The following is a 21588-nucleotide window of genomic DNA, read 5'->3' as shown; positions in this document are numbered from 1 at the left end:
CGGACTCCTTAACTCCTCCCTCCATAGACTGCAGATCATTTGGAACTCTGCATCCCGTGTCCTCTCCCGCACTAGGCCCCAATGACCCTATCACCTCCATCCTCGCCCAACTCCACTGGCTTCCCATCACACAGAGGATACAGTTCAAGATCCTGGTCCTCACCTTCAAAGTCCTCCATGGTTTTGCTCCCCCCTACCTCTGCAACCTCCTAACCCCCTATCACCCTGTTTGCTCCCTCCGCTCAGTGGGCTCCTGCCTGTTTCACGTCCCCCGCCTCGCTCGCCCCACTATTGGCAGGCGGGCCTCTGGTTTTGTCTTATTGCCCTGAGCATTTGTGTGAGTGGAAGGAGTTTACAATGACATCAGCAAACTCACATCAATTGAGGGTTATTTTGTGCATGCAGTCTTTCCTTTGCAGAGAATCTTAAGAAGCTCTTGCTTAGAATGAAAAAAAACCCTGAGAAATAATCTTGCAAAGTGTCTGTTTTGTGTTCTTGGATGTATGGAATCTATCACTTTTCCAAACAATCTGACAAAGGTTTACTCTTATGAGGAAAAAACACAAGTATTTGACCTTGTCACGTTCTGAAATGAAGTCTGAGTACATTCTGGATTAATGCAGAACTGCTAAAGGGCTAGGGAAGAAACCCATTGAGGAAGTTGGTAGTAGCAGTTGAAACTATAATACTTGCAAACCAACAGTCAGTTATGGGAAGCTAACACCAGTGATAATCAATGGGATTCAAAGCAAAATTTGCTCAAATGTTCTCTCCTGTGGCCTGGTATTTTTGCTTTTAAATCTACAATTTTGTTTCGATTTTTCAGGCTTTATCAAGAGTCCTGTAGCTCAGTGGTTAGAGCACCACTGGTTCAATTCCAGAGACCTGAGTTCAATTCCAGGCAGAGGGCGAAACCTTGGGCAAGTTTCCTTACTCCACACAGAGCCTAATAATAATCCCTCCAAAAACCAAAACCAATAATAAATTGGTCATTTTCAATCTACGACTGTTTGTGGGACATTGCTGTGCACAATTGGCTGCCGCGTTCGCCCACAAATATACAGTCAATTCACTTTACAGTGTGTTCTGTGAAGCGCTTTGGGACGTCCTCCCGACGTGAAAAGCGCTATATCAAATGCAAGGATTATTATTATTATTATTATCGTGTTGAGAAAATTAAAAGTCACTGAAGAGCTGGTGGCAAAACACATTGAGGAAGTCTTTGACAACTTAAGGAAGAAAAGAGTGTAAATAGTTTGCATTAGCCGTTTGGTAAAATTTGATTTGTTGGTCAATGTTTGAGATTACGCATCATGACACTGTTTCCAAAAGTGCAGGAAGAGCTAACTGCTTACTCTGCCATAAGGTAATGAGGGAGAAGGGATTAGATGGGTATGGGAAGGAGGAGGCGAGGAAAGGAAGATTAGGATGGTGAGTAACAATACCAGAACAAATTAGATGGGCAGAATGGCTTGTTTTGGAGCTGGAGATTTAATGTAATTAGTTGCACAGAGAAAGAACATGATGAAATTGAATGTGGACAGGTGGGAAGACAACAGAGCCTCTCATCTCAACCTCGTCACCTCAGGTCACATCAGATGGAGTTGGTGATCGGAATTAAAACACTGACTGCTCCGTGGATAACCTGCTACAGTATTTCACATTCAAAGATGAATGTCACCCAACATAGCAATGTATGAAGAGCAAAAAAGTACAAAAAAATCAATTGTTCCCCCACGAGTGACATACTCTGAAACAAATCAGAATTTAATTTCCTTTTAGCTTTGATGTATAAATAGTATTTCAGCCCCTAAGGAGTTCATTTTACCCCTTCTGTTAACCCAGTATGGTGGCTCTGGTTTCTGTAGATAGGTGTGTAAATTGCCCTTGGTTGTGTCTATCCCCTTGCCCTTCATAGCAAATAGTTAAGATGTTTCATATCATGTTTTACTAGCCTAACCTTTTCCTTGTTCATGCAGGAGAACTATTCTAATTGTTTTTTTTGCGCTCAATACTGACTGGGTGATACTCTTAGCAAATAACTATAGATTGTTATTTAAGAAGTGTATGACTACATTATGCTGCGTTGGCTAGTCATTCAGTGTGAACGGCATAACACGTTTAATGCACTGAGCAAACTAAAAGAAGCAGAACCGGTGACCCTGAGGTTAGTAAAACCATTCTGCTTCAGAAACTTCTTAGGTGACAGTCTGCAGCAACTGCCAGTTAAATGTTTCGCAAGAAGTTTGATATGAGCAACACAAAGTAGCCTCTTGCATCCTGTTTGACTGAAGAGGTGACGTTGTTTTAGGGAAGAGGTAGGGTTTGGGGAAATCAATGCAGTCACTAACTTCACGGTGAAGAGGAACAAGCTGGGGACTGATTCCTGAAAACATATCGCAACCGAATTACCTGAGAAGTTCCTGCCCCCGGTGTTACTGATAAACAGCTGACACTCAGCACAGGCCTGCGGACCCTGAGGATTCAATGAAAGTAAAATGATCTCAAAGGAGGAGACACCTTGAGGACGTGAAGTAGGCAGGCAGGAACTTGTGGATCCAGACAGGTACAGTACAAACTGAACTCTCTCTCTTGTCAGACAGGAGATTGTCACTGTAGTTCCTAATGCTTTTAATCTTCCCGGCACAAAGGTCCATTTGCAGATCAAAGGGTGTGCTTCAGTAGGCTGAATAGCCTCTTTTCATGTTCTTACATGCTTTACCTTTTAGTTCAGTGCCTAATGACAGAGATACAAACAGAAAAGGAAATGAATGCAGCTCTGTCTCATTGAAATTAATTTTGTTTATCAAACTCTACAAACAGGATGATCCAAATTGTGTCAAAAAATAACACTAGTAATTCTTATTACCAATAGTCCCACATTAAACTGGATGATATTTGCTTCTTTAGGAAAATTGACTTTTTACTTCTACCTCCACGGGGAGTCACCATGGAGCAACTAGCAACTCCGAGACACAAGAGTCCCTCTTACCTCGATCTCCTGAGGTCGCATCGGGTGGAATTAGTGAATGGCATTAAAAACACTGAATGCTTGCTGGATAACCTGCTGCAGGCTGGCCATTTTACACTTGAAGATACTGAAGTTATTCAACAGACTGCAACTCAACATGGAAAGGTACAGGTAGCAAAGGACAAGTGTCGACTCTTAGGAGTCCTTTAGATGACCAGGTGATTTTTCTCCACAGATCTGGTAATTGATATTACAAACGTCTGAGAGAGTTAGGTTAGCTTTTCGGGTGAGTTGCTGGAGTGTCTTCGTGTTCACTGTAAATGATAGTGGTACAATGCAGAAGAAGGACTGAATTTGACTGGAGCAAGTTTCAAGCAATGCTTGATGTCACTGGGTTAGCTTCTGTTTTTGCTTCACAATTTGAGTGATTGTCATGATTATTTTCAGCTTGTACAGCGATGACAGATAGTCTGTCACAAGATGGCAAACCGTTCACTGCACAAGTGTACAAATATCTGAGAAGGAAGTGGGGCGGAGACTGTAGTTACAACACTGTACAATTTACACACGCACAGCGCTTTTCATGTCAGGAAGACGTCTCAAACCACTTGATATGCCAGCGAGGCATCCAAACCGGGGGTGGGAGCCAATGGGGAGGGGAGAGAGGCTAAAAATGAGCGAAGCATGGTCAAGCAGCGATGTTTTGACACAGACCTTGAAGGTGAACCAGGGCCACTGAGTGGGAGGGACACTGAGGTGGAATTCCAGAGAGCAGGGCTAGAATGGCTGAAAACCTGCCACCCCCTTGTTGATAGGGCAGGGGTCACGAAGCAAATCAGTTGAGGACCCAGTTGGGAGGAAGGGGAAACGAATGAGAGGTGGGAGGAATTGCTGGAGAACGATTCTACACTAGAATTGAGCAACGAGAGGCAGGACGGAGATGGAGAAGAAAAGAGAAATCAGATTTGGAAGTGTCAGAGCTGTGTGTGGGACCTTGGAACTCATATAGTTTAAGCCAACACTCCAGTGTAGTACTGGGGGGCGGGTGGGTGCATTGTTGGATGTGTATTCTTATTATTACATCTTAGTAAATGAAACTTTTTGAGGCATCTACTGACGTGAAAGATGCTATATCAAATTTAAGGATTGTGTTGTCACCATACTGGGAGCTCAAGTCTCAATGTGGGACTGGAACCCACAGGCCTTGCAGTACTGCAATTGAGATGATTGCTTTGAGGTCTGGAGGTGGAAGATTGACACCACTGGATGCATCATTGGGCACCAGTCCCCCAAATGTTGCTGATTTCCTGGATTGATGTTTTACAGCCAAATAGTATCTGTCAGAGGCTAGACAATGATGTATTAGCACAGAGAGGTACCTCAAGGTTGGATCGATGCAATGAGTGGGCTAAAAAGCTGTCAGTTATACTTCATGCAAATAGTCATCTCAGTAAGTTCTGCTCTATCTCTCCTTTACTGACACAACTGTTAATGCACAAAATAATGTAGTCACCTTAAAGCTAATGCGTCTCACTATTTATTTTAGAATCGTAAAATACTGGATATTATATCAGGTAAAGGAGAAGAGACTGCAGAGTACTTTATATACATCATGTATCGTGCAAAAGATGTTTACTCAAACCTGGAGCCTTGGTTGGAAGAGATTCATTATTGCCCATCGGATTTCTTGCTGAAGAAATCAGTGCTTATTACGGATGCTGGTGAGAGATCAGTTTGATATATTTGGCACAAGCGTTAAATGAAATATTTTGAGATCCACATGAATTTAACTAGAATCAATCGAATATGTTTAACATGGTCTGATCAATTATGGAGATTATTTAGCCAGTGATCAACACAAAGAGGTGGCTCACTTTTATTCTTGGTTGCCAGTCAGGAACCTGGGTATCTTGTTTGATCCTGAACTGTCCTTTCTCCCCCACGTCCGCGCCATGACCGGCACTGCCTACCACCACCTCCACAATATTGCCAGACTCCGTCACTGCCTCACCCCTCAGGCTGCCAAAACCCTCACCCATGCATTCGTCACATCAAGGCATGATTACGGGAAGTCCCTCCACAGCGGCCTTCCCAACTCTTCCCTTCACAAGCTGCAGATCATCCAAAACTCTGCAGCTCGTGCACTCACACACACCGGGCTCCGTGACCCCATCACTCCCACCCTCACCCGACTCCACTGGCTCCCCTTTCCCCAGAGGATCGAGTTCAAAATCCTCGTCCTCACCTTTAAGGCCATCCATGGCCTTGCCCCCTCCTACCTCTCTGACCTGCTGACTCCCTACCAACCTGCCCGCTCCCTCCGTTCAGCGGGCTCCGGCCTGCTCCATGTCTCCCGCCCGGTGGTCGGGTTTCAGCCTCTCTGCCCCTACACTCTGGAACTCCATCCTACGGTCCCTTCGCCTCGCTTACTCCCTTGCCTCCTTCAAGGCCGGTCTCAAGACCCTTCTCTTCGACTGTGCCTTTGGTCTGCCTCCCACCTCTCTGCCTTCCCTCACCCCTACACCACCAGTCCTCATGCTCGGGCCCGAACACCTGACTGTTCAGCGCTTTGGGACATCCTCCCAACGTGAAAGGCGCTCTATAAATGTAATTTTGTTGTTGTTGTTGCTATGAATGACCCAAACACTATTGAGGGAATAATTCCTTCAAAAAAAATTGGTCACTCAATCCACGACTTTTTGTGGGACACTGCTGTGCGCAATTGGCTGCTGTGTTTCGTCCACAAAAATATACAGTTAATTCAATTTACAATATATTCTGTGAAGCGCTTTGAGACGTCTCAAAGATCTGATAAGGCGCTATATCAAACGCAAGGATTATTATTATTATTATCAATTCAAGCAATGTATTTCGAGCCTCCTGAGCTCAGTTATGTATTAAGCAGAGACAAACTGCATTGTATCAAACTTCTTTGGATTATTTTGGGATCTCTTTAGAGAATGATAAATAATAAATGCTTACCTAAGGGCTGAGCTCAGGAGGCTCGAAATGCATTGCTCAAATTGATGATAATAATCATAATAATAATCCTTGCGTTTAATATAGCATTTTAGCATGTTTTCTAAACATCTCAAAGCGCTTCACAGAATATACTGTAAAGTGAATTGACTGTATGTTTTGTGGGTTAAATGCGGAACCCAATTGCGCACAGTAGTGTCCCACAAACAGTCGTGATTAATGCTGTATGACAAATCATTCCATATTTTTTTCTCAAATTTAAGAAAGTTCACTTCAATCGCCAACTCTGTTTATAACACCAAAACTGATGTGTTTATGTAATGCTTATGGAACATGGAGAGTAATAAAAATTTTACTCTCTAAAACTATATTGTCCAAAATATTTTATTAATGTAGTGCTTGTGTGCTTCAGTTTGCCAGTACACCGAAAAGCTCAGACATGAACTGGGAAGAGACTCAAAGTTCATTTCATCATATGCCCAAAAGCAGGACACCTTGTTTGAAGATACATACACGGAGACTCTGATGGAATTAATCAACAATGTCAATGAACCCAAAGGAATGGTATCCTGTTTGGATGAATTATTCAGTGTGTTTGGAGTCATCAGTGAAGAGGCAGAAACGGTGATTGTAACCGGTGACGCTGGGGTTGGTAAATCTATTCTGCTTCAGAAACTGCAGAGCTTGTGGTCCAAAGGAGAGCTGTGTGCTGATGTCAAATTCTTCTTCAAATTCAGGTGCCGGATATTTAATAGCTTTAAGGAGGAAGACAAGATTTCACTCAAGGATTTGCTCTTCAAGTACAACTGTTACCCTGACCGAGACGTGGATGAAATCTTCAGATATATCTGTCAACATCCAGAGACTGTTCTCTTCACACTGGATGGGTTTGATGAGATTAACATTGACTGTGACGTGAACGACATCCCTGACATTTCCTCGCCCTTTGTCCCCACTCACCCTGTGGCCTTGTTGATGAACCTTCTCCGAGGAAAATTATTAAAAGGTTCTAAAAAGGTATTGACAGCCAGAACTGGCACAATTCTGCCGCTGAGAATCGTGAGGAAGAAAGTCGTATTGAAAGGATTTTCGAAGGACAATTTGCTGCAGTATTTGAAGAAGTTTTTCAAAAACAAGAGTTATCAAAGTTCAGTCTTGACCCAGCTGGAAGCAAACCCTCACCTGTGCACCCTGTGTTCAGTGCCACTCTTCTGCTGGATTATATTTAAATCTTATGAGCACATTCTGAACATGCCCAACACCCACCAGCTCTCAGACTATATCACACTGACAGATGTTTACTTGCTAATGGTAGAAGTCTTCCTTAATCATTCTTGTAAAATGAACTTGAATTGGAAAACTGCCAGAAGCCAACTAGATGTGTTCAGAACAAAAAGGAGTGCCTTGATGCACCTGGGTAAATTAGCCCGAAATGGGATTGAAAACAGCAACTTTCTCTTCCACCAGGAGCAAATCACAGCAGCAGAGATCTCCGAGCAGGACTTGCAATTGGGTTTCATCAAAGCTGCTGACCATTATGATGGCCTTCGCAACCAGTCTACCTATGAGTTCCTTCACTTGACCCTGCAGTCGTTTTTTGCTGCACTTTCATTAGCTGTGGATGATCAGATAAGCTCTAGGAGCCTCTTCAAGTTATTTAATGATAGTGACGTGACCGGCTCAATTACAAAGAAACTCCGCACTATTTTTTTTGAGTGCTTAATCCCTGTTAGGCAAGGCGCAAAAGATGTCCCCAAGCCACACAGTGAGCACATTCGGTTTACCAAGCTGTTCCTTTGTGGTCTCCTGTCCAGCAGTAATATTAATCTGTTAATGAAACTGGCGTGTCCTACAGTTATTCAGGGGAAACGTTCAGTATTGACGTCTTATCTTAATGACTGTGTGAAATCGCACATAAGGAGACTCCCTCGATTAAATCTTGAGGATGGCTGCAAGATCCATATCCTGCCATGCTTTGTCTGGCTGATCAGGTTTATATTTGAAATGCAGAACGAGGCTGTAGCCAAACTTGCAGCCCGAGGAATATGTAACATTTACATGAAGCTGACCTACTGCAACATCTGTTCCTCCGACTGCAGTGCTCTCACATTCATTCTGCTTCATATCCCAAACACCATCGCATTGGAAATGGACAACAACAACATCAATGATTACGGGGTGGAACAACTGCTCCCCTCCTTCAGTAAGCTTACGGTGCTCAGGTAAGCTTTGCCACCAAATATTAATCTTGCCTCTCACATTAACTTGTAGTGCTTAGTTTGGTGTTCAGGTGGCTATACCTGGCTGTTAATGGTGTCCAGATCCAGGAGCTATCAACTATGAAATATAGAGCCAGAAAAAATGTGCAACTTGGCTGCTTTCACATATCAGGTTGAAGTTTGTTTCATTTCCGTCTGTGCCTATTACAGGAAACTTGTGTTCCTCATAGCATTTGATAAACTAATTGTATTTTTCAACAATATTTGGGGAAATTGGATGGATAGACTAGTTGGACCTACTGGTCCATATCTGTCTGAAGCTATACTAAATTACTATTGATTTAGGTACTGCTATGTTCTAATGCAGGTTGAGTGTGAATCAGATCACAGACCATGGGGCCTGTGTCTTGGCAGAAGAACTCAGAAAGTATCATCAGATCAAGTCACTTGGGTGAGAATGCTTTACATTATTATATGTATAGTAAAATGTGAAATACTATTTGCCTTTGTTCTCGTGCTCAAATTCTTTAATACCCTTGCACCACCCTACCTGTCCAAACTTCTCCAATCCATATTCTCTGCTTTTTGAATCCGGTGTACTTCTCATTATCCTTTGCCTGAGCCTTTAGCCACTACGCCTTTGCTCTCTGAGACTCACTTCCAAGTCGATACTGCTTTGGGACCTGTCTCTTGCTGCTCTCAAAAATCTCCAAAGGTATATTTGTTTCATCGTGCTCCAAAATTCTTCCCAACACTTGACTGATATCTGCTACTTCCGTTCCTAAGAGCTCTTGTAACATGGGAATGTACAGGAATAGAAAACAAACTACTTTGTCCCACTTCACGTAATCACAAGTTTATTTTTTAAAAAACTAAATAAAGGCAAGTTGTAATTGTTTCCTCCCTGTGTTACCTTCTTTCCTGCAAACAAAACACCCCTATTTTCAAACGCTTCCACATCTTGCTATTAATGCTGGACAGCGCTTTGGCCCTTAGCTGGTTCACAGGAGAGGCAGGCCACCTGCCTAGTGTCACAAGTTGTCCTGATAGAATGCCTCATGTACCGAGTTAAATAAAGTCATTTCAAGAGAAAACATTGTTCAGATATTGTTAGATAGTTGGCTTGGACTGGGATTTAAATTTACAACTACACTATTTTAATTCTTATCATTTAACAGGAGTTCCTGCACCAGATGTCTAACTTAATTTATTTGGAGTCTGTCTCTATTAATGTTTCATTAATTGTTTCTGCTCATGCAAAACATCTATTGTATTGTATTGATCTTCCAAAGGTAAATGAAACAAATCCATGTTTAATATTAAATAAAAACCCTCTGGACATACACAACGTGTAAATCACTATCTGAAAGATAAATAATAATAATAATGATAATCCTTGCATTTAATATAGAGCCTTATCAAGTCATTGAGATGTTTCAAAGTGCTTTGGAGAATCTATTGTAAAGTGAACTGGCTGTATATTTTTGTGGGTGAAATGCAGCAGCCAATTCCATCTTGGGATGTTCTCCTGACATGAAAGGTGCTATACACATATAATTTGTTGCTGTTGCACACATCAGTATCCCACAAACAGTCGGTGATTGAGTGACCAAATTATTATTATGTACAAAGAGTACAATGAGTTCAACCCTTCAATGGAACTAAATCAGATTGATTTTCAAAATGGCACATCATTAATACTCGTGTTCCTTTTTTGTTTAAGACTGAGTTTGTTTTGATTAATTACCTGTCCGCTTATTTTCAGTCTTTACAAAAATCATTTAAGTGATGTTGGTGCCAGGGCCATCGCTCAGCTGGTCGAAAGCTGTCCCAGTCTTGTTTTCTTGAGGTAATTCACTTCTGTGTCACTTACTCACATTTTATTACGCATCTCAAGATGTTTTAGAGCAATGGTCGAGGAATAACAGGTTCCTAAACATATTTGCCATGTCTATTCAGGCTGGGATCCAACATGATCACCCATGAAGGGGGCGCATACCTAGCAAAAGCAATCCAGAATAGCAAAACCATAGAGGATGTTGGGTGAGTAAATACACAAGCCTCAAAATATATTCCAAAATAGTAGCCACTCTTGTAGTTATCAATGTGGGATTGGATAATACAAGGAGTTTCACTGTCAAGGTTTGAATTTAAATTGAATATATAGTAATAATAATCCTTGTATTTGATGTAGAACCTTATTATGCTGTTGAGGCATCTCAAACCACTTCACAGGATCCAATGTGAAGTGGTGCTACTGTGTTTTTGGGGCAATTATCGCAGCCAGTTTGTACATAGCAATGTCCCACAAACAACCATGGAGTGAGTGACCAATTTTATTTGGGAGACTTTTGGCCAGGGCACTGAGAGAGAGAGACTCCCTTATATAGAGAATACATGTTGTATTTATTTCTCCCTCTTTTCCCAGTTGCTGCTTCTTGGACTCACAAAGCAACAGGAAACATTGGATCTTCTGAGCTTGTGGACGTCTTTGTAGCCATCTATGTCATTGTGTGATTGGCTGAGAGTAGGATGTGCTTCTGTGGGCCAGGACAGTTTACTGCCTATCTCAAAAGGGCACAGAGAAGATACAAAACCGATTGAATTGAATTATACGTGGGAATGGGCACCTAAGATATGAGGATAGATTACAGCAGCTTGAAATACTTCCATTGGAGAAGAGACGATGACCGCTGATGATCTTATTGAGGTCTTCCATATTTTATACAATATAGTTGAGCTGGACTCCAATTATTCAATACAGTCAAAGGGGATCTCAATGTTTGAAGGAGAGGTTGAATGGACAGTTTAAATATAACCATTGTTCATGGCATTTCCCAGTCGATGCTATTCTTCATAGGTCAGAGAATGAGTACTAGATAAACCAAAGACTTGTCCATCCGTGGCTGTGATCAATGCCACTGCATACTTTTTTTTATAACAGTTGCCCATTGACGTTATGGGCCTTATTGTTCTTCCTCCTCGCTGTAACAGTCAAACTGAAGCCAGGTCTTCCAAATCAGAGTCCAGCATTTCAATGTGAGAACTGTGAGCACGCCGGGCAACTGTATCAATCATCTCAATCCACTATGAGGTATTGCACGTATTGCATCTCACTGTAGAGCTCCATTTGCTGAATTGAATTTGTTTTCACACTCGTCAGGTTGTGGGGCAATCAGATAGGAGACCGGGGTGCGGAAGCCTTTGCAGAAGCTTTGAGGGATCAGCACAGTCTGAAGAATTTGAGGTAAACCTATACCCATTGCACACAACTCCCAAATAGCCTCAACTCCTAACGGAGCAGTTTTATGGTACATGATAATAATAATCCTTGCTTTTGATATAGTGCCTTATCACGTCTTTGAGACGTCTCAAAGTGCTTCACGGAATATGCTGTAAAGTGAATTGACTGTATATTTTGTGGGCGAAACATGGCAGCCAATTCCAAACAGCAGTGTCCCACAAACAGTCGTGGATTGATTGACCAATTTATTACTATTATTTTTCTGAAGGAAATATTACCACGGGAAAAGTGATTCACCAATCCACTGACCACCTGGTTCCTACTTACTGCTAGGTAAACAGTCATGTGTGGAGTAAGGAAACTTACCCAAGGTTTCGCCCTGCCGGGAATCGAACCCAGGCCTCTTGTTTGCAAGGGTCGGGTGCTCTAATCACTGAGCTCCAGGACTCCTTCCCTGGTGCGAATGATTCCCATCATGGCACTGGTCTAGTGAGATTGCAACCCGACTCTTTAAGGGCCAACTTGCTGCTTAAAATTGTTAGTTACATGAGGTCATTTGCTCACAAAAACATGCTTTACAGTAAATTCTGTGAAGCGCTTTGAGATGTCCTCTCAATGTAAAAGGTGCTACACCAATTGCAAGGATTACATCATTATTATTTCATTTTTCATCTTATTCACATCATTATCCTGAGTCCGTCTGGTTACCTACTCTGGTTATCTCATAACTTCTAACTAGTTCTAAATAAATAATTTCACACAACTACTGTGCACAGTCGGTTGTGCCTTTCAGTAGTGGTGCAATGCTCAGTCCCAATTTTTCTATCATTTTACCCTATTTTTGTTTAGCTTTTCATTTTTCAAAAGCTTTTCAAATGCTTTTCATTTACTGCTTCCTTTTCTGGGCTGCTGAAAAAAATCAATATCCCGGAGAGAGATGTTCGATCTACTCCTAACCTTTCCAAACAAGCTATATAACTATCCAATCGGAGATATACAAGAATGGCCCAGAATGCCTGTCCTCTTTGATTTTCTGCCCCTCTGCCAGGACCATCCATCTGTGGCTGTGAATCCTATATCTACTTCCAACTGGTGTTCTGTGCAGATGTAATATAAAATTAGTTAGAGCTAAGTATGAGGAGTGCTCTGTATTCAATCCAAGACCAGATTTTTCCTTTAAATTAATGTTCTTCCAAGTATAGCCATCAAGAGGATTAAGGTTAAAAGCATAGATCAATACCTTAAGGAAAACTTGCAGTGGAGCTAGAACAGCTGTGTTCGGCTTCAGTTCAATCTGTCAGAAAAAACATGAAAGTCCACACTATAGGTTCTCATCGATGTGACGTTCCTCTCTCCCAACTCAATAGCGGCAGTGCTAGCTGAAGTTAAATTGTGCGTCTTAGTGTTGTCATCGGGGAAGGCGAAACAAAGATTGAATCCCTCCTCTCCTAGCCAAGGCTTGGCATACTTCTAACAGCCTAGCTCAGAGAGATTCCCATCATAGCACTTGTCTAGTGAGATTGCAACCCAACTCTTCAGCGACCAACTTGCTGCTTAAAATAGTTGCAGTTAGGTGGACATTGGCAAATAAATTTGTGATATTCACAAAAGGGGTGGGCAGCACTAATTGTGACTTCCATTTTGCTATCTGATTTGGTATAAAATAACCAAAGAGGCTAATTATGACTTCTGAAAACCACCAGAGTTGAACACCATTGGTGCATTTGAGTTCTGGGATGTACAAAACCCCACGTCAAGCCTTTGAACTTACATAGTTTAGGCACTCAAATGCAGAACTGGGGTATGCTTTTATTGCCAGGGGTGCCATCCTTTGGATATACCATTAAACCAGCGTTCTGTCTGCTCTCCAGGTGGACTTTAAAGATCCCATGGTAAAAAGAGAAGGGAGTTTCTCCCGGTGTCCTGGCAAACAATCCTCCAGATAAAATCGGTTATTGCCAGGGGTGCCATCCTTTGGATATACCATTAAACCAGCGTTCTGTCTGCTCTCCAGGTGGACTTTAAAGATCCCATGGTAAAAAGAGAAGGGAGTTTCTCCCGGTGTCCTGGCAAACAATCCTCCAGATAAAATCGGTTATTCACTTTTATGGCTGTTTGTGGGACATTACTTTGCACAAATTAGTTGCCACGTTTATAAATAAATATTACATATTAGACCTCCATATGACTTGGTATTTAGCTTAGTCCTCATCCAGAAATAACCACATTTCTCTAAAGTGCATTTTATTTCAGAATCACAAACTGTCCCATATCAACTATTGTTGAGTGTTATATACATGTCTCTGCTAGTGCAATATATGATTGTGGACATCTTGCCAGTGTCCTTTGTGCTTCACTCCTTTGAGTGGTGTTTAGGGATTCTTCTCCCTTGCCTTAATGCGTTTTATCTGTCTCAGAATGAAGTCCGATTTACACTAAAGATTGAATCAATTTTTTTCTAACTGAATCAAATTGAATCTGATATACAGTCCTTACTGCTCCTAGTCATTTTCCTCAATTTATCAGGCAGCAAATCTCACGTTGGAGGTTTAGGAGACATTCAGGGAATTAGATGAATGCATGGAACTGAAGTGCAAATAGATGCAGTTAATACTAGAAGTTGAGTTTTCAGCAGTTGAGCACCACTGAAAGGTTGGTGTGAAAATTGCAGCCTCTCTCTGTAATCTTACATTGTTGATAAATAAGGTTGAGGCAGTTGATAACTAAAGACACCTCTGGGATTTGAGAGTGCCTCACCTTCACAACCCTGATATAGACAATCAGCAATCTTCTGTTTCATTCTCTGCTAGTCATTCAAGTTCGTTGGAACCAGAGAGAGGAGACCAAAGCAAAATGGTCAACTCTAACGCGTTGATCGGATATGATATTAAATGACTTTTGGTCACATTTAATCAAATACATATCTTATTATTGCCTATCAGTAAAATATTCATTCCGCAAATCACATTTTGTGTAAAGAAAAGTGAGACTGTTAGCAACGTACAGAAAATCATTAATTCCCAGAAAAGGAGAGCGTATTGTGGTGAGATGGTTGTATTCTTACTTCATCTAATTTCCATTGATCTTCCCCAGCATCTTACGCAGCCTTTTAGCAACCAACTCAACTTTGAGATTGATTTTTTTTCTCTCTTGTCTGGAAATGTAACACCTGTTAAATTATAGTCATGGGTGAATTTATGGCAATGAAGAAAAATCAATTCTTTTCATATCTTCTCAGCCTTGCAGCAAATCAGATCTCACCAGAAGGCGGGAAACTCTTAGCCACTGCCCTTCGCAGCAACAGCTCCCTGAAGATATTCTGGTACGCAAGCCGTAAGCATCACCAGGGGCACTCAGCGAACGGCTGTAGGATAATAATCGTTGCATTTGATATAGCGCCGTATCATGTTGTTGAGACGTCTCAAAACACTTCACAGAATAATCTGTGAAGTGAATTGACTGTGTATTTTGTTGGCGAAACGCGGCAGTCAATTGCACACAGCAGTGTCGCACAAACAGTCGTGGATTGAGTGAACAAATTATTATCTTTTTTTTAAGGGATTATTACCCCTGGAAAAACGATCCACCATTCGATTAACAACTGGGTTCCTACTCAATGCTAGATAAGCAGAAGTGTGTAGAGTAAGAAAACTTGCCTAAGATTTCACCCTGCATGGGAATTGAACCTGGGTCGAACCAATATGCTACAGGACTCCACTATACACTATATGATCTGAACCACTGAGTGTGCTTCTAAACATCACCATAATATCAATACTGGGAAGAAAGAAATGTCTGTACGTTAATACTCAGAATTAATACTTTTATAGGAGATAAATGTTGTTTATTGCAATATTCTCCTGTAGTGAGTACAAGTAGTTTGGTGGGCTAGCCTTCAAATGAGACGTTAAATCATCCTAGCTGCCTGTTATTGAGGTGGCTGTTAAAGATCCTAAGGCGATATTTGAAAAGATAGGGAAGTACTGGACAACAATCCTACAGAAAGTGTGTCCATTAATTTCATGGCTGTTTGTAAGACCTTCACTGCACACAAATTAGCCACCCCACTGCACAAATAGTCACTGTACTTGACAGTACTGTACTCTTCCCAGGAAGCTCTTTGAGAAATTTCAATGTGATTAGGCTGAATAAAAGTGTGTTTTCCTTCTGCAGTGACAAAAAGATTCAGCTCTCAAGGATTAACTGTACTATACTATACTATAAGGAGCACACAAGTGCATTTTTGAGTTAAAATATTCTATTTATTAAGAAAATATGAGCGTGGCTGTTTTGTAGAAAATGTGATTAGTGCAGGGATTAAATGTATACACACACCCTGATCTGCCAATACATGGATATATAGCATTACCTGGAGCACATGTGACTGTAAGTAAAATGCAGTTATAGAACCAGTGAATGTACAGCACAGGATTAATTAACTATAATGTGAATAACGTTTTTCAATTCCATGTGAGCTTTATGTGGCCAGTGATCAAAGACCTAAGTTTGATATTTTTTTTTCTTACATCATACATTTTTTTTATTTTAAAAGTCTCCTCTTCAACACATAATCGTTGTGTGAAGGGGCTCAAGAATTTTATTCCATCTCTGGATGGAGGGAGGGATGGAAGGTGGGAGGGAGATAGAGAGAGAGAGACAGAAAGGGTGGGAAGGAATTACACAAGTCATGATGACAAACTCGGATTTTGTTTTTCTTCTAGGTTGACACAAAATTATTTAGACGATGAAGCAGCAAAAAGTTTTGCAGAAATGTTGAAAATAAACACATCGCTGAAAAACTTATGGTAAAGTTGGCAGAATTCTGGGGTATATTGACAAATCGGTTGAGTTCATACTTAAGCTGTATGGTGATCTCCTCAGACCACACCTCAAGTACTGAAACAGTTCTGGTCACCACACCATAAGGGGGCTGCCCAGCCCCCTAGAGGCAGTGCAGAGGAGATTCCCAGTATTTAGAGGAATGAGCTACGAGCAACAATTCGACTCTTTGTCCTGAAAGGAGAAATCTCATAGGAGACTTTATAAGATTTTAAATAGGATTGAGAAAGTAAACCCAAACAAAACTTGCAGATTGAATGAGAGAGTAGAACAAGAGGACATAGGTTTAGAATCGCAAAGGGCAATGTCAGAACAGACACAGGAAAGTTTTCTTTACATTAATTAACAGCTGGAACAGGTTGCCAGGAAGGGTGGTTGAGACAAGGACAAAACCGCTTGATGCTATGATGGGCAGATGGTAAAGGGGGTGTTCTAGAAGGATGAGATCAAATGGGTCAAAGGGTCTAACTTATCCAATATTATTGTTATTATTATTAACAATAATCTGAACCTCTCAAGATTTATACCTTTATCCTGCGGTACCATGTCCATTCCCTGCTGTAAAGGCAGTAGAGCTAGCCGGGTTTATTTCTGTAAGGTTCTCTCTATTTTACAGTGTAGCTTCAAAACAAAATTTGTTAAATGAGTGTAGCTCAAATGTATGGAGATCACGTGCTGTAATATTTGGATAGGATAAATAATAATAATCTTTACATTTGGCACGCAGCCTTTCACGCGCGTCAGGAGGACATTTCAAAGTATTTCACAGATATACTGTAAAGTGTAATAATTGCAATTTGTAGACAAATGCAACAAAACTAAAGTAGTTATTACTGTTAGCACTAAAAAGTGACAAATCCCCTGGTCCGGATGGCTTGCATCCCAGGGTTTTAAAAGAGGTAGCTTATGAGATAGTGGAGGCCTTATGTCTGATCTTCCAAAATTCCTTGGATTCTGGAACAGTCCCCATGGATTGGAAGATCGCAAATGTCACACCACTATTTAAAAAAGGTGGAAAGGAAAAGATGGGGAACTATAGGCCAGTTAGTCTCACATCAGTGATAGGAAAAATTTTAGAATCATTGATTAAGGATGTGGTAGTGTGGTATTTAGGAGAGCACAATATAATTAGGTCAAGTCAACATGACTTTACAAAAGGGAAGTCATGTTTGACTAATCTCAGAGTTTCTTTGAGGATATTTCGAGTAAACTAGATAAGGGTGAATCAGTGGATGTGGTCTATTTGGACTTCCAGAAGGCATTCGATAAGGTGCCGCATAAAAGGTTAGTCCAAAAGATAAGGGCCCATGGAATTGGGGGGAGCATATTAACGTGGATTGGGGAATGGTTAACGGGTAGGAAACAAAGAGTAGGGATAAACGGGTCCTTTTCAGATTGGCGGGATGTGACTAGTGGAGTGCCACAAGGATCAGTCCTTGGGCCTCAGCTATTTACCATCTACATCAACGATCTAGATGAGGACATCAAAGTTAATATATCTAAATTCGCGGATGACACAAAACTAGGAGAAAGTGTCAACACAGAGGATGACATTAAAAAAATGCAGCGAGACATAGATAGGTTAGGTGATTGGGCAGGTAGGTGGCAGATGAAGTATAATGTAGGGAAGTGCAAAGTCATCCACCTGGGTAGCAAAAACAGTAGAGCGGGTTATTTTTTAGAAGGGGAGAGATTGGAATGTGTTAGCGTCCAGAGGGACTTGGGTGTCCTTGTACACCAATCACAGAAAGTTAGTCTGCAGGTGCAGCAGCAATTAGGAAGGCGAACGGTATGTTAGCATTCATTATGAAAGGATTAGAGTATAAGAGTAGGGAAGTCTTGCTGCAACTGTATAGGGCCCTGGTGAGACCACACCTGGAATACTGTGTCCAGTTTTGGTCTCCTTATTTAAGGAAGGATGTACTTGCCTTGGAGGGGGTGCAGCGTAGATTTACTAGGTTAGTACCAGGGATGAAGGGGATGAGTTACGAGGATAGGCTGACCAATTTGGGCCTATATTCTCTAGAATATAGAAGAATTAGAGGGGATCTTATAGAAACCTATAAGATCATCAAAGGGCATGAAAGAGTAGATAGTGGGAGATTGTTTCCCCTGGTTGGAGAAACTAAAACCAGGGGTCACAACCTTAAAATCAGAGGCCAACCCTTTCGTACAGAGTTGAGAAAGAACTTCTTCACTCAACTTCTTCACTCCACTCACTGGTGAATGTATGGAACTCACTACCCCAAAGGGCTGTTGATGCTCAGTCCTTGGACATATTCAAGACTGAGATAGATAGATTTCTAATTGCAAAAGGGATTAAGGGATATGGGGATAAGGCAGGGTCAGGTTATTAGCTGGAGTTAGGTTAGAAGATCAGTCATGATTGAATGGCGGGGCAGGCTCGAAGGGCCGAATGGCCTACTCCTGCTCCTACATGTTATTTTATGTTAGTTGCAAATACTGTACTGTGGTGAATTAGTAGATCAGCCCCTGGTATAATTATCTTAAACCAACCTGTCGGATGTACAGTTCATAGCATTTGACCAATCCAACAGCTTACAATGAAACATAACTAAAGGAAGATTACATCAATAAATCTCAGCTCTTTTACATCTTGTCAGGCTGTGCACGTGTTTCTTGGGTGGTCAGAGAGTGAACCCCATTCAAACACATAAAACCTGGTAAATAGCTGGACTAAATGCAGGCAGTTGTGAGTTTGGATTCTTCTTGCAAAGACAATGCAAGCAATTATTTTTTTTTCACCACTTTTAAAAAAGGTACAGGGGTGAAAAAAAGTGCTATTTCATAATAGATTCAATGAGAATTGTCACAGCGAACGTTATGAAATGGCACATTGTTCTACCCATCCCTTTGGAATTGAAATCTTCAGACCCAATCTTTGTGCTGAAGATTTTTACAGCCTGTCTTTAAAATAAATGGAACACTGCGATGCCTCCATAACAGGTACAATTGAATCTGCCTTGAGATGTCACAATTTGTCACCCTCACACTTAACGGAAATGTGCTTTGCGATAAAGAGAAAAAAATGTGAATTCTGGAAATCTGAAACAAAAACAGCATCTGCTTGATCAGCAGCTGTTGTTAATGTTCAGAGGAAGTATTGCAGTTAGAATTGGATATAGCGCCTGTGTCAGCTCAGACAATCACAAACATCCCAATGAATTTGCAGGTTGATTGAAAATGAAATAACAACACGTGGAGCTACCTACCTGCTGGAGTCACTGGAAGAAAATAGAGCTATAGAGGAGATCTGGTAAGGCTAAAATTTCAATAAGTTATTCCATTGCTTCAGTGACCTTAGGATGATTCATCCATCACTGAAATTGAAAGGCATAAAATAACTCATTAAATTGCCTGAACGAGGGTCAGGAATTCGCCAAGACTCACGTGCCTTCATTTATATTCCCTATCGTGAGTATTCTCCCTCCTCTCCAATCCCCTCTACGTCCCACCCACCAAGGCAAATGTTGCACGATAAAATGTGGGTTAATTTTCCTCAGAGGAAACACAAGTATAATGTACCACCAGACAACGACAACAACAACAAAATCATTAGTCTATCCACTGAGGCGAGATGGGGGTGTGGGTTGGAGATCAAGAGACAGCAAAGAATTGGACTCGAGAATCAGAATTTCCATCAGCTTTATTCATAGATGATGGATGACAATATTCTTGGGGTGGGGTGGGAGGGTTTGAGGGTCGGTCCCCTTTAAGACAAGTGAGCCACTGGCTTGACAGACAGGTCCACCCGCTAAGTAGAGGTGAGGTGAAGAACGATTGGGAGGAGGGGTTGAGCCCCCTCTAGCCCTAGCCACCTGCTAACTGTTTTTAGTTAGGGCAGTGCCAGAATGACCAGACACAAAAGCTGGTACATGCCTATCTTCCCCCAGTCACTGTCAGTTGCTGACAATCATATCATCATGAATACCCAAAGGCCCAATCCAGCCGGTGCTGTGTGTGAGCTGGTTGCTAACTCCTCTAGACAGCGCTGGGGAGGTTTCAAATTGCCATTACTTGTTTTCTATCCTGTTATAATGGGACCGTTCAATCATTGCCTGCCCCTCTTGTATTCACGACCAGAATCACTGTTTAACAGCTGTGTGAAGAGCAGCTGCTTCCCTTTAGATCAGGCAACAAGTTTAGCCATTGCTTTTGGATTGGGATTGGGGAAGGGAGGGAGCGAGATAAAGGCAGACTGGAGAAGAGGAAAGAATCCTTCCTCATATCATGTACTGAAAAGAAAGATAACCAATTGTAAAATTTTGTGCCATTTCCTTTCAGCCTAAAGAATAACAGAATCCCCACAGAAGACATTGAGATTCTTGTAAAAGACAGACGCATCAGAATCTAGATTCCTCCAGGAACCCCGTGTTTCAAATCTCCTGGAAACTGAAGGATTTGACAGGAATGATAGGTCATTTACAGCACGATAAACACCTGCCTGTATATTGGGATTAATAAAGTATGTTTACACACCTCAAAAATGTGCATGTTGATTGTGGCCATTATAATAATTCTTGAAATTGACTCTTCACATGGGGAGGACATCTCAAATCTTCACAGGATATACAGCTAGGCTGTTAATCATTATTCCCCAGTAGTGCCTTAATAGCCTCATCTTAATAAATGATCAGAAAGGGTTGAGAGGTGTTTAGTCTGATAAAGATCTCAAAACCCTTATTCACACATTTGTCACCTCCCGGCTCTATTATTCCAATGCCCTCCTCGCCAGTCTCCCCAGCTCAACCATTCATATAATCCAATTAATTCTAAACTCTGTCATCCATATCCTCACACACATCAAAAATCCCCAATCACCCCAGTCCTTGCCAGGCTCCACTGGCTCCCTATTGCAAAATGGATCAATTTCAAGATCCTTACACACACCGACAAATCGCTTCATGCCCTAATATCTCCCTACCTCTGTGAACTGCTTACACCCCTCTTCACTACCTTCGCTCAGCTGGCTCTAGCCTCCTGCACGACCATCATCCCCAACGCTCCATCGGCAACCGTGCTTTCAGCCACTAGACCCCAAAAGTATGGCAGTTTCTTCCTCAATCCCACCACCTTCCACACCTGAAGACCTTCCTCTTCGATTGTGCCTAAAGTCAACTCCCCCTCTCCCCAGCTTGGCGCCAAGGCTCCACCATTTTTTAAGCGCTCCAAGATGCTACCCTGCATGAAGGCCGCTACATAAATGCAACTTGTTGTTATAAAACAGTTCATTAACTTGTAACAAAGACAGTGCCACCGATTGCCATATCAGCACATCAACATCAACAGGCTGCACAACAACATGTTGCCAGGGT

General features: G+C 41.7%; 1 protein-coding gene across 1 annotated transcript; it reads left to right on the top strand.

The window, feature by feature from the left end:
- Nucleotides 1–2950: 2950 nt before the first annotated feature.
- LOC103176320 (nucleotide-binding oligomerization domain-containing protein 1-like) lies at nucleotides 2951–20726 on the top strand. The gene is made up of 11 exons (XM_042332162.1): nucleotides 2951–3136; nucleotides 4518–4692; nucleotides 6363–8172; nucleotides 8537–8620; nucleotides 9935–10018; nucleotides 10129–10212; nucleotides 11333–11416; nucleotides 14652–14735; nucleotides 16135–16218; nucleotides 19446–19529; nucleotides 20558–20726. The coding sequence occupies exons 1-11, from the start codon at nucleotides 2951–2953 to the stop codon at nucleotides 20625–20627; spliced, it is 2829 nt and encodes a 942-aa protein (XP_042188096.1). The 3' UTR covers nucleotides 20628–20726.
- The last annotated feature ends 862 nt before the right edge of the window (nucleotides 20727–21588 follow it).

The sequence above is a fragment of the Callorhinchus milii genome, unplaced genomic scaffold, assembly GCF_018977255.1.
Source record: "Callorhinchus milii isolate IMCB2004 unplaced genomic scaffold, IMCB_Cmil_1.0 Scaffold2, whole genome shotgun sequence".
Taxonomy (NCBI): Eukaryota; Metazoa; Chordata; class Chondrichthyes; order Chimaeriformes; family Callorhinchidae; genus Callorhinchus; species Callorhinchus milii.
This window is presented reverse-complemented; position numbering and strand designations above follow the sequence as displayed.

Bases quoted from the DNA above. Each gene is read 5' to 3' on its own strand.
- LOC103176320 (XM_042332162.1), top strand. From the start codon at position 2,951: ATGGAGCAACTAGCAACTCCGAGACACAAGAGTCCCTCTTACCTCGAT. The intron at 10,213-11,332 runs GTGAGTAAATAC...CACACTCGTCAG, and splicing joins AAAACCATAGAGGATGTTGG to GTTGTGGGGCAATCAGATAG. The intron at 11,417-14,651 runs GTAAACCTATAC...ATATCTTCTCAG, and splicing joins CACAGTCTGAAGAATTTGAG to CCTTGCAGCAAATCAGATCT.